The following is a 15,065-nucleotide window of genomic DNA, read 5'->3' as shown; positions in this document are numbered from 1 at the left end:
GACCATACACCATTACCAAATACAATTCAATCCAGGGATCTAAGGAATGGTTCAACATAGACAATTAAATTAATGTAATTCACCTCATCTACAAAAGGATAAAAATCATCATATCAAGGGATGGGATGCAAAGAAAGCATCTGACATGACACAACATTTATGCATGATTAAAAACCCCAATACAATGGGGACACGAGGAATATACCTTAACATATTAAAGACCAAATGCCTCAACATATTAAAATCCACAAGCATCATACCGAATGGGGAAACGTATACATACAGTTTATAATAATACATCTTTCCATTCCATATTATTAAATTTTAGACATAAAAAATAGGGAAAATATAACTGAAATGAGCTAGTTCATACTGTATGGGAACCAAATCCCCAGTTCAATACTTACTGGTCAAGGGTCTTATAATAAATGTCTAGATCTTTATTTACAAGCTCTGTTGTTCTCATAACAATCATCATTTCTCTGTACTTTTCCTCTGCATCCCGAAACTGAGGTTCTCGAAGTTCTTTCTTAAAATGAATAATTTCTTCCTCATAACCTTTTTGCCGCCCTACTGCCACACTGTGATTTCTTTTTATGTTATCTATTTTTTCTTCCAATGTTTGATGTTCACTATAAAAAGTGACAAATGAGAAACATTTTTAACTTTTAATAATCTGAAGTGGGAAAAGTTGTATTTCTTTAGGTGACTAAGGAGACTACTGAGAGACACCTCTCTATCTGAATATGAAGTGATGGTACAGTGGGCAGGGCTCTTGCCTTGTACATGTAGCCTACCTGGGTTCGATCCCCAGCACACTAGATGGCCCCTGGAGCATACCAAGAGTGATCCCTGAGTGCAGCACCAGGAGTAAGCCCTGAGTACAAAGATGTGACCCCAAAACAAAAACCAACTAACCGTAATATGATAATAGTGCATATCATTGCCTTTTAAAAAAAATTTTGGCGGGAGTAAGGGGAGTAGGGGGTTAAGTATTGTTATCTGGTGCCAGTGATCAAATCCAGGACAACATAGATATGATATGTACCAAGCATATAGCTGTTGCTACATCCCTGGCCTCTACTTAAAAAAAATTCTCCCTTTCAAGTTCTAAGCAGCTGACTATTTTTTTAATTACTAATTCATTTTTTAAAATTTTGGGGTCACACTTGGTAGTTACTCCTGGCTCTGTGGTCAGGGATCACTCCTGGCAGGCTCAGGGGATCATATGGGATGCTGGGGATTGAACCGTCATGTGTCAGGCAAGAGCCCTACTCATTGTATTATCTCTTTGGGATAAACTCACATACTTCTGAACTAAGAATGTAGTTTCCAAAACTGAAAGGTTACAAAGTAATGAAAAGGTCACCATTTTGTTCATAAGGTATAATTTTTAAAATTAATTCTTGGTCATAATACTGATTATAGTTCTGTACAAATAAAATTCCTCACACAAGAAAAAAAAGTATAAAACATTTGGGGAGACCAGAAAGATAGTCCAGAGGGTAGGGCGCTTGCCTTGCACATGGCAATTTCTATACTCCACACGGGACTCAATTTCTAATACTCCACATTTAATATTGAAACAGGAGTGAACTCTCAGCACAGAACCAGATGTAACCCTGAGCACCACTGGGTATGGCCCCTAAAACTAAAAAAGTAAATAAAAAGATTTATTTTTCCAGTTTACTACCCAAAAGTACACTGCTAGAAAGCTGAACCTTGGAACTAGGACACGTGGGCCACAGTCCTGGCTTTCATCATAATTTCATGTGACTTTTGAAAAACAGTATAATGGGTAAGGGGTTGTTTTGCACATACCTAACCCAGTTTAAATTCTGGGCACCCCATATGATTCCCCAAGGATGCCAGAAGTGATCCCTGAATAGAGCTGAAAGTAATTCCTGAGCACTGCCAGGTGTGACTCAAAAACACAAACAAATCTTTATTTTTGCTTTCTGGGTCACACCTGGCGATGCACAAGGGTTACTCCTGGCTCTGCACTCAGGAACCACTCCTGCCAGTGCTCGGGGGGCCATATGGGATGTTGGGAATCAAACCCGGGTTGGTTGCGTGCAAGGCAAACACCTTACTGGCTGTGCTAACACTCCAGCTCCAAAACAAAGCAAATCTAAGTGACTGATTAGCATAAACTTCTATTCTAGTCTAGTCAGTGCCTTAACATCAACCAGATTACTACAAAACTTTAGGCATCTCTGAGGCAGACAAAACAGCAAAATACTTTTGCTATACTAGAAAGAGAGCATCTACAGCTATATACCAACAAGATCATCAACCAGGCTAATGAGATGATATGGGGGAGCATAGAAAAAGCTCTAGTGAATACTGATCTAATAATTACAGAGTCCTTCAGAAAAGGTCTCCAGTGACAAATCCCAATAACACAACTGGCATTATTACAGACTGAGTCCAGGGCACATACAATATTGTTACACTTAGTGCCATTATCCTGTAATCGCTGGAGTGATAGCACAGTAGGTAGGGTGTTTGCCCTGCATGCAGCCGACCCGGGTTCAATTTCTCCATCCCTCTCGTAGAGCCTGGCAAGCTACTGAGAATATCCCACCCACACGGCAGAGCCCGGAAAGCTCCCCGTGGTGTATTCGATATGCCAAAAACAGTAACAAGTCTCACAATGCAGATGTTACTGGTGTCCACTCGAGCAAACAGATGAACAACAGGAGGACAATGCTATAATACCATTATCTTGTAATACAAACTAACCGAATTTGGGGGACTTATGGTCCCATATGGTCCCCAGAGGCTCACGGCCACTCTTGGCAGTGGGAGAGATTGAAGTTAGAGCCTTGCATCTACAAAATGTATTATCTACCAATTTAGCCACAATCCCAGTGCTATGACTTGGATTTTTTCCCTTTTTTGGTTTTGGGGCTCTTGGGGGTCAGGAATTCCTCTGGGGCTACTCCTGGGCTCTGCAGTCAGAAACTGCTCCTGGCAGTGCTCTGGGGACTATATGGGATGCCAGAGATGGAACCCAGGTCAGTCACATGCAAGGCAAACACTCTACCTGCTCCAGCATCTCAAGTAATTCAATTCTTAAGATCCTGAATATATATATGTGCGTGTGTATTAGCATATATATTATATAGACATATATGTGTATATAAATATGTATGTATAATGCTTATATGTATTATATATATATGTATGTATGTATGTATAAAAAGTTTGTTCACCATATTGTAAAAGGTCAAGGACGCTTGGGCAAAAGGTCTGAATTACAACCCTCCCAGCCCCATATATTGAGTATTTTTCACGTCAATAAAAAACTTTGAACTAGATTTTTAAAAAACTTACTTCTGGGGGCTGGAGCGATAGCACAGCGGGTAGGGCATTTGCCTTGCATGCGGCAGACCCGGGTTCGATTCCCAGCATCCCATATGGTCCCCTAAGCACCGCCAGGAATAATTCCTGAGTGCAGAGCTAGGAGTAACCCCTGAGCATCGCCAGGTGAGATCCCAAAAGCAAAAAAAAAAAAAAAAAAAAAAAAAAAAACAACTTACTTCTTCATTTGCAAAACCTGCATCTGACCCATTTCTTTCAAATGTTGTTTCCTTTCTTCTTCAACTTCTTTAAGTTCTTCATTTCTTTTTCTTAAAGTAAGGTTATCCTGTAGCCATCTTTCTTGTATCTAAACATATATATTAAATTAACAATCAAGTAACCAACATGTGACTCATAATAGGCAACTGCTGACAGGTAAAGATCATTCTGTCTTAGAATATTAAATTCTCATCTTGTATAGGAAACCCACAATGCAATTTAATAATGTATCATGAAAATACCCACTCCCACTCCATCTCTGGGGTCCCAATTGGGCTAACTACAAAAATTCACCCTCAGCATAGCAAACCCAATGGGGAAGAGTCATAAAAGCCCACTGAGTTCAATGAGTGAAAACAGTTATGCAGAAGGCTCAATCAGCACCAACCAGCTCAGTAAATCTCCAGACAATGACTTTATTGACACCAGAGTGAGGACATTTAACGAGCTCAAAGAAACTATGGCACAGGTAATCAACAAAGCACAGAAAATATGAAAGCTGAAATGAGTAAACTACAAGCATAAATTAAAAAAATAATAGGGTAGGTGATATAAAAAACAAGCTCTGAATAGCTGAGGAAAAGATGCAGACATTCCTAGATGAGATGAAAGAAACTGGCAGAACCTAACAGAAAGTAGGAAGAAGTCTGAAGAGAAATGAACAGGACATCAGAAAACAATGGGAGAGATCAAAAGGAACAATGTAAGAACCACTGGAATCCCTGAATCACAGCAAAGAATTTCCACAAGTTGTGGAATATAGGCAGTAAAATACAAGAGGTCCAAGGGGTCCCAGCAAAAATACACTCAAACAGGGAGACTCCAAGACATATGGTGCTCAAAATTACAAAATCCAAAGACAGATATACTACTGAAACCAGCAAGATTTTTTTTTAATTACAAAGGAAAACTCGTAAGAGTCACAGTAGTTCTATCAAATGAGACTCTACAAGCCTGAGAGGAATGTAGAGATATAGTAGAAAAATTCAGGGTTGGAGCAATAGCATAGTGGGTAGGGCATTTGCCTTGCACGCAGCCAACCTGGGTTCGATTCCCGGTATCCCATATGGTCCCCCAAGCACTGCCAGGAGTACAGAGCCAGGAGTAACCCCTGAGCATCACTGGGTATGACCCAAAAAAGAAAAAAAAAAACCCAGAAAAATTCAATGAAATGAGCATGTCACCAAGAACAGTCTATCCAGCGAGATTATCATTCAGATCTGAAGAAGATACATAGCTCAGGGCCAGGCAACAGCTTAGGGAATCCATAGCCTTGACATCAGTCTTGCAAGAAACATTAAAGGAGCTTCCTTAAAGAGCAAGACAGGGCCGGAGTGATAGCACAGTGGGTAGGGTGTTTGCCTTGCACGCGGCCAACCCGGGTTCGATCCTTGGCATCCCATATGGTCCCCTAAACCCCTCCAGGAGTAATTCCTGAGTGCAGAACCAGGAGTAACCCTGTGCATCGCCGGGTGTGACCCAAAAAGAAAAAAAAAAGACAAATTTCTCAGCACTCGACATTAAGTATGACATTCACTCATGGCGCTGATAGTTGCCTTCTACTAAATTAAGATTTGTTTTATTCTTGTCTTGCTAAGGGACTGTACATATTAGTAATAACAAATTAACATTTATTTATATTGAATGTTATGTATCTGATTAGAACTTTTTTTATCCATACATTTTTATTAGAATCGTTCACTTAGCACTATCTATAATATTTGCTAACATAAAGTCAGTATTTCCCTCTCAGAATAAAATACTTTTTTAGTCAGTTTGATCATGGTATACCCCCTACCCCTCCAGGCACTGCTGCTAAGCCTTTAAAAAAAATTAAAAGGGATTGGAGCAATAGCACAGCTGGTAGGGCGGTTGCCTTGCACACAGCCAACCCGGGTTCGATTTCCAGCATCCCATATGGTCCCCTGAACACCACCAGCAGTGATTCCTGAGTGCAGAGCAAGGAGTAATCCCCGAACATTACTGGGTGTGACCCAAAAAGCAAAAAAAAATAATAATAAAAATTTAAAAAGAGGAGGGCTGGAAGAAAATACAGGGGTTAAGATGACTGCTTTGTACCCAGTCAATAAACCCTGATCTTTGACCCCTGCCAGAAGTGATCGATAAGCACAGAGCCAGGAGTAAGAACTTAAACACTGACAGAAATGATCCAAAAACCAAAGGGGACAAATATTCAAAGGGGCCAAAGAAATATTACAGAGGATAAGGATTTGCCTCGCATGCAGCTGACCAAATCTGATCCCTGGCACCCCAAAAAGTCCCCAAACCCTACCAGGAGTGATCCCTGAAATGATCCCTAAGTACAGAGCCAGGAATAAATTCTGAGCATTGGGACTAGAGCGACAATACAGCAGGTAGGGCATTTGCCTTGCACACGGCCGACCCGGGTTCAATTCCCAGCATCCCATATGTTCCCCTGAGCACCGCCAGGAGTAATTCCTGAGTGCAAAGCCAGGAGTAACCCCTATGCATTGCCGGATGTGACCCCCCAAAAAGCATAAATAAATAAATAAATTCTGAGCATAGCTGAGAGAGAGAGAGAGAGAGAGAGAGAGAGAGAGAGAGAGAGAGAGATGTGTGTCCCACACAGCAACCCTCACCCCCAAAGAATGAAGGTAGATCTATGATTATTTAAGAAAAAATGGCATTCACTGGGGGGAACTGCTCCTCTCTATTGTTTGCATTTCTACTCACTGGATCTTCATTTGAAGGTAAAATTAAGGTAAATGTTATTGGTATAAATGACACCAGAAGCCATGATACACCAATAACAAAAAAGACCTACCTTCTGTGTATCAATATCTTGTCTCATGATTCCCATTTCCTTATTTATCTTTTCTTTGTGTTTCTCACATTCATTTAGTTGAGTTATTACTTTATTCAGCTCAGTTTCCTTTTGCTGCAAGAAAGAAATCATTTTTTCATAACAAACAATACAAAATATATTATTTTGGTTCTGCTTTGGGGCAGGGATTGGGGTTCAGGGTGGAAATACCCGAAACATGGTGGTGGGAAGGTGTAAAGGTGGTGGAATCGGTGTTTAATAGTAAATGTAATAAAACATTGTGAACTACTTTATAAAATAAAAAAATTATTAAAAAGAAATCACTTTAATACAAATGTACCTCATGGTGTTTCACTAATAAAAAAAGAAGCTAAAAAAAAAAAGAAATCGCTTTAAGCACAAGAAATAAAATATAAACAAACAACTAATTTCAATTTTGAAATTACCTGTTTATAGTCATCTTTTCCATCTTGAATATAATTCTCAATGTCTTTCACATAACTGTGAATGTTTTTAACCTTCTCTTTTATATCATTCATCTGTGGAGAAAAATATTTATTAAATATATATTCATTGAGAACAAGGATGTAAGATTTGTTTTTAAGAAAATACTTTTTGTTATGGTAGCAAAAAAAGAAAGTTAGAAGTCTTGGGCTCCGGTCTGCATCACAACAAAATCTGATAGTCCCAGAGAAATCTCCTTATTACTATACAGAGGACTAAATTAGCAACTTCTGTTTTAAAGCAAGAAGCAAAACAAGAGTCAGGGATATAGCTCAGGGGCAAAGCACATGATCTACATGTGTGAGGCCCTAGAATCAGAGCTGAGGTAGGGGTAAATTTACTTTTTTTTTGGGGGGGGGGTCACAACTGGTGATGCACAGGGGTTACTACTGGCTTTGCACTCAGGAATCACTCCTGGCAGTGCTCAGGTGACCATATGGGATGCTGGGAATTGAACCCAGGTCAGCCGCGTGCAAGGCAAACGCCCTACCTGTGCTATTCTTCCAGCCCCTAATTTTTATTTAAACAAAATATAATTTATTAAAATAAAAATTTGATTAGAAACACAAATTGTGTTTCTACTAACAATCTGTTAAGAAAAACTCACCAAGGCTACATCCAGCACTGCTGGGGATGGAGTGCTGGAGAAAAGTGGAAGAAATTCAGTGCTTGAGGATCTAACTCGATATCTAACAAGCTCTATCACTTGAGCTACCATTTTTTTTTTGAGCTACAATTTAAGCTATCATTCCAAGTACTTCTAACAAAAACTAAAAATACTATTTATTATGTTACTTTATTTCATGGGAAACAGTGCTCATCATGGTGCTCTGAATATTAATTTTAACTCATATATTTAATAAGCAAATAAGAAAGTGCAACCTTACCTTATCCTGTGCCATTTTGTTGCTTGTATTTTTTTTGTTTATTAATTCTTCTTTTTCCTGCTGGAACTTTTCCAATGCTGTCTCCAAAGGATTTATCTGCTCTTTTGCATCCTAAAAATATTATTTTATTTTTATTTATTTATTTTATTAGTGAAACACCATGAGGTATAGTAATGGGCTTACAAATTTTTGTGTTTGGGTTTTAGTTATACAACGATCAAGTACCCATCCCTCCACCAGCGCCCATCCTCCATCACCACAGGTCCCAGCATCCCTCCCACCCCCCATCCCTCCCATCCCACCCTGCCTCTGTGGCAGGGCATTCCCTTTTGTTCTCTCTCTCTCCTTTTAGGTCCTGTGGTTTGCAATAGAGGCATTGAGTGGCAATCATGTTTGGTCTATAGTCTACTTACAGCATGCTTCTCCCACCCTGAGAGGATCCTCCCAACACCCTTTATTTGGTGCTCTCTTCTCTATCTGAGCTGCCTTTTTCCCTAGCACGTGTGGCTGGCCTCCAAGTCATGGAGCAAAATTCCTGGTACTAATTTCGGCCACTCCTGGGTGTTAGTCTCCCATTTTGTTGCTTTATGTTCCCCCAGATGAATGCAATGTTTCTGTGTCTATCCCGCTCTTTCTGACTCATTTCGCTTAACATGATACTTTCCATGTAGTATCACTTGTATGTGAATTTTATGATTTCCTAAAAATATTTTAAAATACAAGCTACATATAGCATTCCATTATATTATTTTTAAAAAAAGGCAGAAACCAGGGTTTTATTACTTATTGTAGTAGTATCCCAAGAATTAAACCTCCCTGTCTACCACAAAAAGGAACTGAACCCAAGCCCTTATACATATAGAAACATGCACTCTATCACAGAGCTATACTCCTGGTTCCCATTATCTTATGGTGCCAAACTTTATAATCAGAACAAAAGCACTTTTTATGTGTCAATTGTAAAAATACTCATTTGCACCTTTAAAAAACCCTAAGAGATATGCCATTATCTCATCCTTCTTAACATATATCTTAATATGGCACTTAGAAATCTCTATCCAGTCACAACAATTAGTAAGTCACCAGAATTCAAACACACTTCAACTCCAGAGTTACTCTCTTAACCATTACGCTATATTGCCTCAGTCACTGATTTGATTCGTCACCAATATCATATTTTAATATCAATACCAATTATAATAGCCTTGTGGCTTCAGGTATTAAGTTTTTGTGAGTTTGTAGGGGCCCACCTTGGCTCTTTAGTTACAGCCCGAGTAACTAAAAAACAGGAAAGCTCATCTAGTCCAGGCTTCTATTTAAGAGATGAGAATTTAACTGCAAACACTTTAATCCTCAAGATTAATCAGCTGTGGCTAAGTAGCTATTTCATAGTAATAAAACCACACAGGTATATTAACATTGGTAGGCTGCACTTATTTTGGAAAGATAAAAGAGGCTTTTTAAGTAACAAATTATTTTATGAATCAGAAGTCACCATTAACTAGCCTAACATCTCCATAGTATAGTTATATGATAACCACTATTCAAGGAGATGTATGCACCTTTAGACTCTGAAACATCTAATGATTCCATAAAAGTACATAAAACCATTTATTTCAACACAAATATGTTTATCATATTTTGGAAAGTAAGAGTGTGTGGTTGGGAAAATAGTATCAGACAGGAGAAGACCTATCTCAAAATTAACCCTGATTGCTTCCTACCAACTGCATAACTTGTACATCTATAAGCATTAATTTCTTTTTCTAAAATAAGGAGGGGATTTAGATACATTTCCCAATAGGGCTACTGAAACACAAGCGAAATGGCTTAATGTCAAAGTATTTTATAAACAGTTAAAAATATAATAACATATAGTAAAACTATTTTATTTTATTTGGGGGGGGTCTTGGGCCACACTTGAGATGCTCAGGGCTACTCCTGGCTCTGTACTTGGGAATTTCTCCTGGCAGTGTCTGGGGAACCATATGGGGTGCTAAGGATCGAATCTGGGTCAGCCACATGCAAGGCAAGCGTCCTAAACATTGTATTATCTCTTTAACCCCAGTAGAAGTTGTTTCTTAATTTCCAATAGAACTATTTCTTAATTATTATTATTTTTAGCCACTGTGACATCTTATTATCTCATTCCTACTTTGGACAAACTGGCAGAATGTAACCTGCCCACACGGCAGAGTCTGGCAAATTCCCTGTGGCATACCCAATGTAACCTGCCCACACGGCAGAGTCTGGCAAACTCCCCGTGGCGTATCCAATATGCCAAATACCAGTAACAATGATGGGTCTCATTCTCCTAAGCCTGAAAGAGCCTTGAATATGGCACTTTATAAAAAATCTCAGGGCTAGGACGAAGGAGACGTTACTGGTGCCTGTTCGAGGCAATCAACGAACAACAGGATGGTCATGATCGTGATCGTGAAATTAAAAAGTTATTCATGATTAGGTTTCAGGCAGTGTTTCAACACTGATTCTTTCACCAGTGCCCACTTCCCTCCACCAATACCCCTCATTTGCCTTCCATTCACTAGTCTGCTTCTACAAGAGGCTCTTTAATCGTACTCTAAGCCTTTGCTAATCTGTAATCCAAAAATATTTAAGAAACATACAAAGCAACTGTCAGGTTCTTAATATGCTTTAATATTTACTAAATTTGTATAATTATCAAAACAGAGGTAAGCATTTTTTTTCTAAAACTGTTCATAAATTTAATTGGTTGGGTCTTGGATTTCATTATTTTATTTGAGGGATACCAGGTGGATTCCATTCCATGAAGAAATTTCATGCCTTCTCATTGTACTGGGAAGGATTCCAAGACTATTAATTGGAATCAAAAAAAGCACTAAGGCTAAAGGCTTTATCTGCCATGGATATGTATTTACAGATGAGACAAACATCTGATACAAGAAGGAATCCTTAGAGTCAAAGAAGTTGACTCCAAGAACTACTGGGAAGCTCACTGCTTTTAGACAGCCTGTTTCTTCTTATCATAGCAAAATCCTTCTTCCAGGAATCTATACTATTAGGAACAATTTCTGTCATCAAGGTTCCACATAAATTTTCATTTATTGCTCAGAATAGCCCAGATATAGTCATCATATAAATAAATTCCATGTATTTAAATAGTGAATATTCATGCACTGACCTTTATTTCTCTGTGTAAAGACTGTACTTCGGTGGACAATTCTGCGGTTTGATCCTCCATTTGCTGACGACGTTGTAAATTAGAGGATATCTGAAGTTTCTCTGATTTAAGTTCATTTGTTGTACTTTTTAGGTGTTGAATCTGTTCCTGCTGGTCCTGTATAAGCTTCCTATTCAGTTCAATCTTACTGGAAACTGCAAGAATACATGTTGACTCAGTGATCATTAAAAGATGCAGAAAATACCAAGAGTATTTTTTTTTTCCAGTTGTATAGATCTATGGAATTCAGAGGCTGAATGGGTTCCACTCCCTGCAACTACAAGAACTTCTCCATCCATGTCACCTGCTTGCTGGTACCCCCTAGACACTCACAGGGCAGGTATGACTGGTAAAGAGGCTAGCTCATCTGACAGTAGTCATTCAAAATCTGGTATGCAAAATCAAGGAAATAGAGAAGTGAAGGTTTTGAGGGAAAAAAATGAATATACTGTGGGGAGCTGAAGAGAGAGTTCAGAGGGTACTTGCTTTGTACTTGGCCAACCCTGGTTCATATGGTTCCTGCCCTAGCATTACCAAGAGTAATTCATGAGTGTAGAACCAAGAGTAACCCCTGAGCATCGCCAGATGTGGCCTCAAAACAAAAAAAGCATATTCTATCGTCCAGAAGGAAGATAGTTTTGTATCCATGTAATAGACATAAAATATAGAGTAGAAAAGACTATTATGGGAATATCCTTATGACTACATAAGCAAATAGATTTTATTACCTGTATCTAATTTGTGTTGTTTTTCCTGTTTTTCCTGGTTTACTTGTTGAACAGTTCTCTCCAAGTCTATTCCTTGTAGCTTAGCTGCTTGTTGTGCAATTTTTCTTTCAACGTCTTTAAGTTCCATCTTAAGAATAAAAGTTACTTCTAAGAAACCTGTGGCACTGTCATTATTAAAAATCTTTAAAATTAATTATTACTGGGGTCAGGGAGATAGTACAGTGTGTATGGCGCTTGCCCTGACCCAGGTTCAATCCCTGGCACCACATATCGTCCTAAGACCCACCAGGATCCTGTCTATGTTCCCAGGGTGCTAAGCCAAGAGTTTAGACCTGAGCAAAGCTGGTATGGTCACCCACAAAACAAAATAAATAAAAACAGTAAATTATTACTACCAATTATTATTATTATTTTTTTTGCTTTTTGGGTTACACCCAGCGATGCTCAGTGGTCACTCCCGGCTCTGCACTCAGGAATTACTCCTGGTGGTGCTTGGGAGACCATATGGGATGCTGGGAATCGAACCTGGGTCGGCCATGTGCAAGGCAAATACCCTCCCCGCTGTGCTATTGCTCCAGCCTCCAATTATTATTTTAAATGTAAATTTATAACTGCTTTCATTCTGTAGCACTGTCCTCCCATTGTTCATCGGTTTGCTCGAGCGGGCCCAGTACTGTCTCCATTGTGAGACTTCTTGTAACTGTTTTGGGTATACTGAATACGTCACGGGTAGCTTGCCAGGCTTTGCCATGCAGGTGAGATACTCTCGGTAGCTTGCCGGGCTCTCCGAGAGGGGCGGAGAAATCAAATCCGGTTCTGCTGGGCAGGTCTTGCGCAAGGCAAACAAATGCCCTACCGCTATGCCATCGCTCCAGCCCTTTCATACTATGATAGTTTAATGTTAAAAGGAAATACTTTAAAAGATAAAGGAAACACTAAAAATGAAAAACAAATAAAACTCTTAATTGCCAGAACTTATAAATTAAAAAAATTTTAACTCAGGATACAAACTAAGTAGCTGCTTCCTGGGAGAACCAGAAATTTTACAAGATGAACTCAAAGCATAATGTTTATCTAGATATTAGCTACTGTTTAAACATTCTCACAATTCACATTTAAATAGGCCACAAAGGGCATTGGAGAGATAGTATAGGAATTAAGGTGTTTGCCATGCAGGGGGGCTCATGATGGTTTCATCCCCAGGACCTGATATGGCCCCCAAGCATTGCCAGGAGTGACCTCTGAGCGCTGCTGGGTGTGGTACTCCCCAAACTAAATAAATATGCATGTCACCAAAACCCAAGCTTTATTCTGCATTAAAACAGTGGTTTGCAACAATTTTATACCTACAAACTAATGAAAAAAAAATTATTCCCTAGATCAAAAAGGTAGAAATGGAAACCATTTCTTAACAGTATTTTCCCATCACAAATCACAAATCACAAACCATCCTGTTAATCGTCGATTGCCTTGAGCAGGCCCCAGTAACGTCTCCTTCATCCTAGCCCTGAGATTATATTATATTTAAGGCTCTTTAGGAGAATGAGACCCATCATTGTTACTGGTATTTGGCATATTGGGTACGCCACAGGGAGCTTGCCAGACTCTGCCGTGTGGGCAGGCTACATTCGGTAGCCTGCCAGTTTGTCCAAAGTAGGAACGAGATAATAAGATGTCATAATAGGATGTCATAATAGGTTCCGGGAGCTGGTTTTTATAGTCTCTGAGTCTTGTAATTTTCCCATATTAGGTTTTAAATCTGACATTATTTAAAAAATAGCAGGTAGGGCATTTGCCTTGCACACAGCCGACCCGGGTTCAATTTCCAGCATCGCACCACCAGGAGTAATTCCTGAGTGCAGAGCCAGGAGTAACCTCTTGCATGGCCAGGTGTGACCCAAAAAGAAAAAAAAATTATAAGATAATTTTAAGCAGCAATAAAGTTTTTGCAGATCATCAAGAAATTACTGTGGATTGGCACCAGTCCATGGACCAAGAATTGGAAACCACTGCCTTAATCTATATGAAACTTACCTGGAATCTTTCCATAATTGTAATATCTGTTAGACATACTTTAGCACTTTCTTCCTCTGGTATTACTGTACCCAAGAGCGTTTCCTGTTCTTCTATGTCATTCTTTAGCCGTTGCATATCTCTATTGATATTCTGCAGTTTGTTTCTTAATTCTGGTATTTCTTTCTCCTTCAAATCAATTATACTTTGCCTTGAGAGAAAACACACAATTAAAACTATCTGATGTTTTCATGTAAGACTGAGGTTACGGGGTTTTGGCAAGCATACCAATACACTATTTTGGGGGACCTCCCTGGTGGTGCTCAGTAAGGCCAGGAATCCTCCCAGTGATTCCTGCCCAACTGGGCCTACAGTTTAATCCAAGTGCCGAAGGATGTGCTCAGGCCCTGCATAGGAATTACCTGAGTCACCCTATTGGTGCAGGGGCTTTGAGGCTGCAACTAGCAATGTTTAGGGAACTGTGTGTGTGCTGGGGATGGAGCCAGGGTCAGTTATATGCAACGTATGTGCCTTAAAAACTATACTATATTCTGGCCCTCTCACCCTATAAATTTTTATATCACAAAAATGAAAAATTTATCTAAGTATGAAGACTTGCAGATTATGACTAATTCCATACTTATATTACTTGCCCAATTTGTGATCAAGGAGTTAATATTTGTCTTAAAACTATTGCCCATACTTTAAAAAGTAACACAGCCATGATAGCCTAACAAGAATCAAGTGTTCACTTCTCTAGGGACATCTTTTTATTTATTCGTTTGTCTGGGGGAGGGGAACATGTGATGCTCAGGGGTTACTCCTGGCTCTTCACTTAGAAATTACTCCTGGTGGTGCTCAAGGATGGCAGGGATCAAACCTGGGTCAGCTGTATAAAAGACAAGTACCCTATCAGCTATATGATCCCTCCAGCCCCTACTGTGAACATCTTCATGGAGAACTACCAGCTCTATTTTTTTTTAATTGAATCACCATGTGATACAATCACAAAGCTTTCATGATTAAGTTTCAGTCATACAATGATTGAACACCCATCTCTCCACCAGTGTACATTTCCCACCATCAATGTCCCCAGTATCCCTCCCACCACCCCCACCCCAACCCACCCCCTGGTCTTTATGGCAGGCACTTTCTTTTTTACTCTCTTTACTTTTGGGCATTATGGTTTGCAATACAGATACTGAGGGGCCATCATGTTTGGTCCTTTTGTCTACTTTCAGCACATATCTCCAATTCTGAGAAATCCCTCCAACCAGCATTGACTTAGTGATCCTTTCTCCATCCTAACTGCCTTCTCCCTCAGCACATGAGACAGGCTT

General features: G+C 39.4%; 1 protein-coding gene across 3 annotated transcripts in view; it reads right to left on the bottom strand.

Moving 5' to 3' along the window:
* RAD50 (RAD50 double strand break repair protein) overlaps positions 1–15,065 on the bottom strand; it is a 73,750-nt gene that overhangs the window by 15,043 nt on the left and 43,642 nt on the right. For all 3 annotated transcript variants that reach the window (XR_008793897.1, XM_056124848.1, XM_056124847.1), the window contains exons 14-21: positions 13,747–13,936; positions 11,713–11,839; positions 10,946–11,139; positions 7,783–7,893; positions 6,838–6,930; positions 6,392–6,505; positions 3,546–3,673; positions 408–632 (exon numbers count right to left, since the gene is read on the bottom strand). Coding sequence is in view for 2 of the 3 variants with exons in the window: in XM_056124848.1 (XP_055980823.1) it covers positions 408–632; positions 3,546–3,673; positions 6,392–6,505; positions 6,838–6,930; positions 7,783–7,893; positions 10,946–11,139; positions 11,713–11,839; positions 13,747–13,936 (1,182 nt within the window). In the remaining variant the exon portion in view is untranslated. The remainder of the gene's footprint in view (positions 1–407; positions 633–3,545; positions 3,674–6,391; positions 6,506–6,837; positions 6,931–7,782; positions 7,894–10,945; positions 11,140–11,712; positions 11,840–13,746; positions 13,937–15,065) is intronic.

The sequence above is a fragment of the Sorex fumeus genome, unplaced genomic scaffold (assembly GCF_029834395.1).
Source record: "Sorex fumeus unplaced genomic scaffold, SorFum_2.1 ptg000051l, whole genome shotgun sequence".
Taxonomy (NCBI): domain Eukaryota; kingdom Metazoa; phylum Chordata; class Mammalia; order Eulipotyphla; family Soricidae; genus Sorex; species Sorex fumeus.
This window is presented reverse-complemented; position numbering and strand designations above follow the sequence as displayed.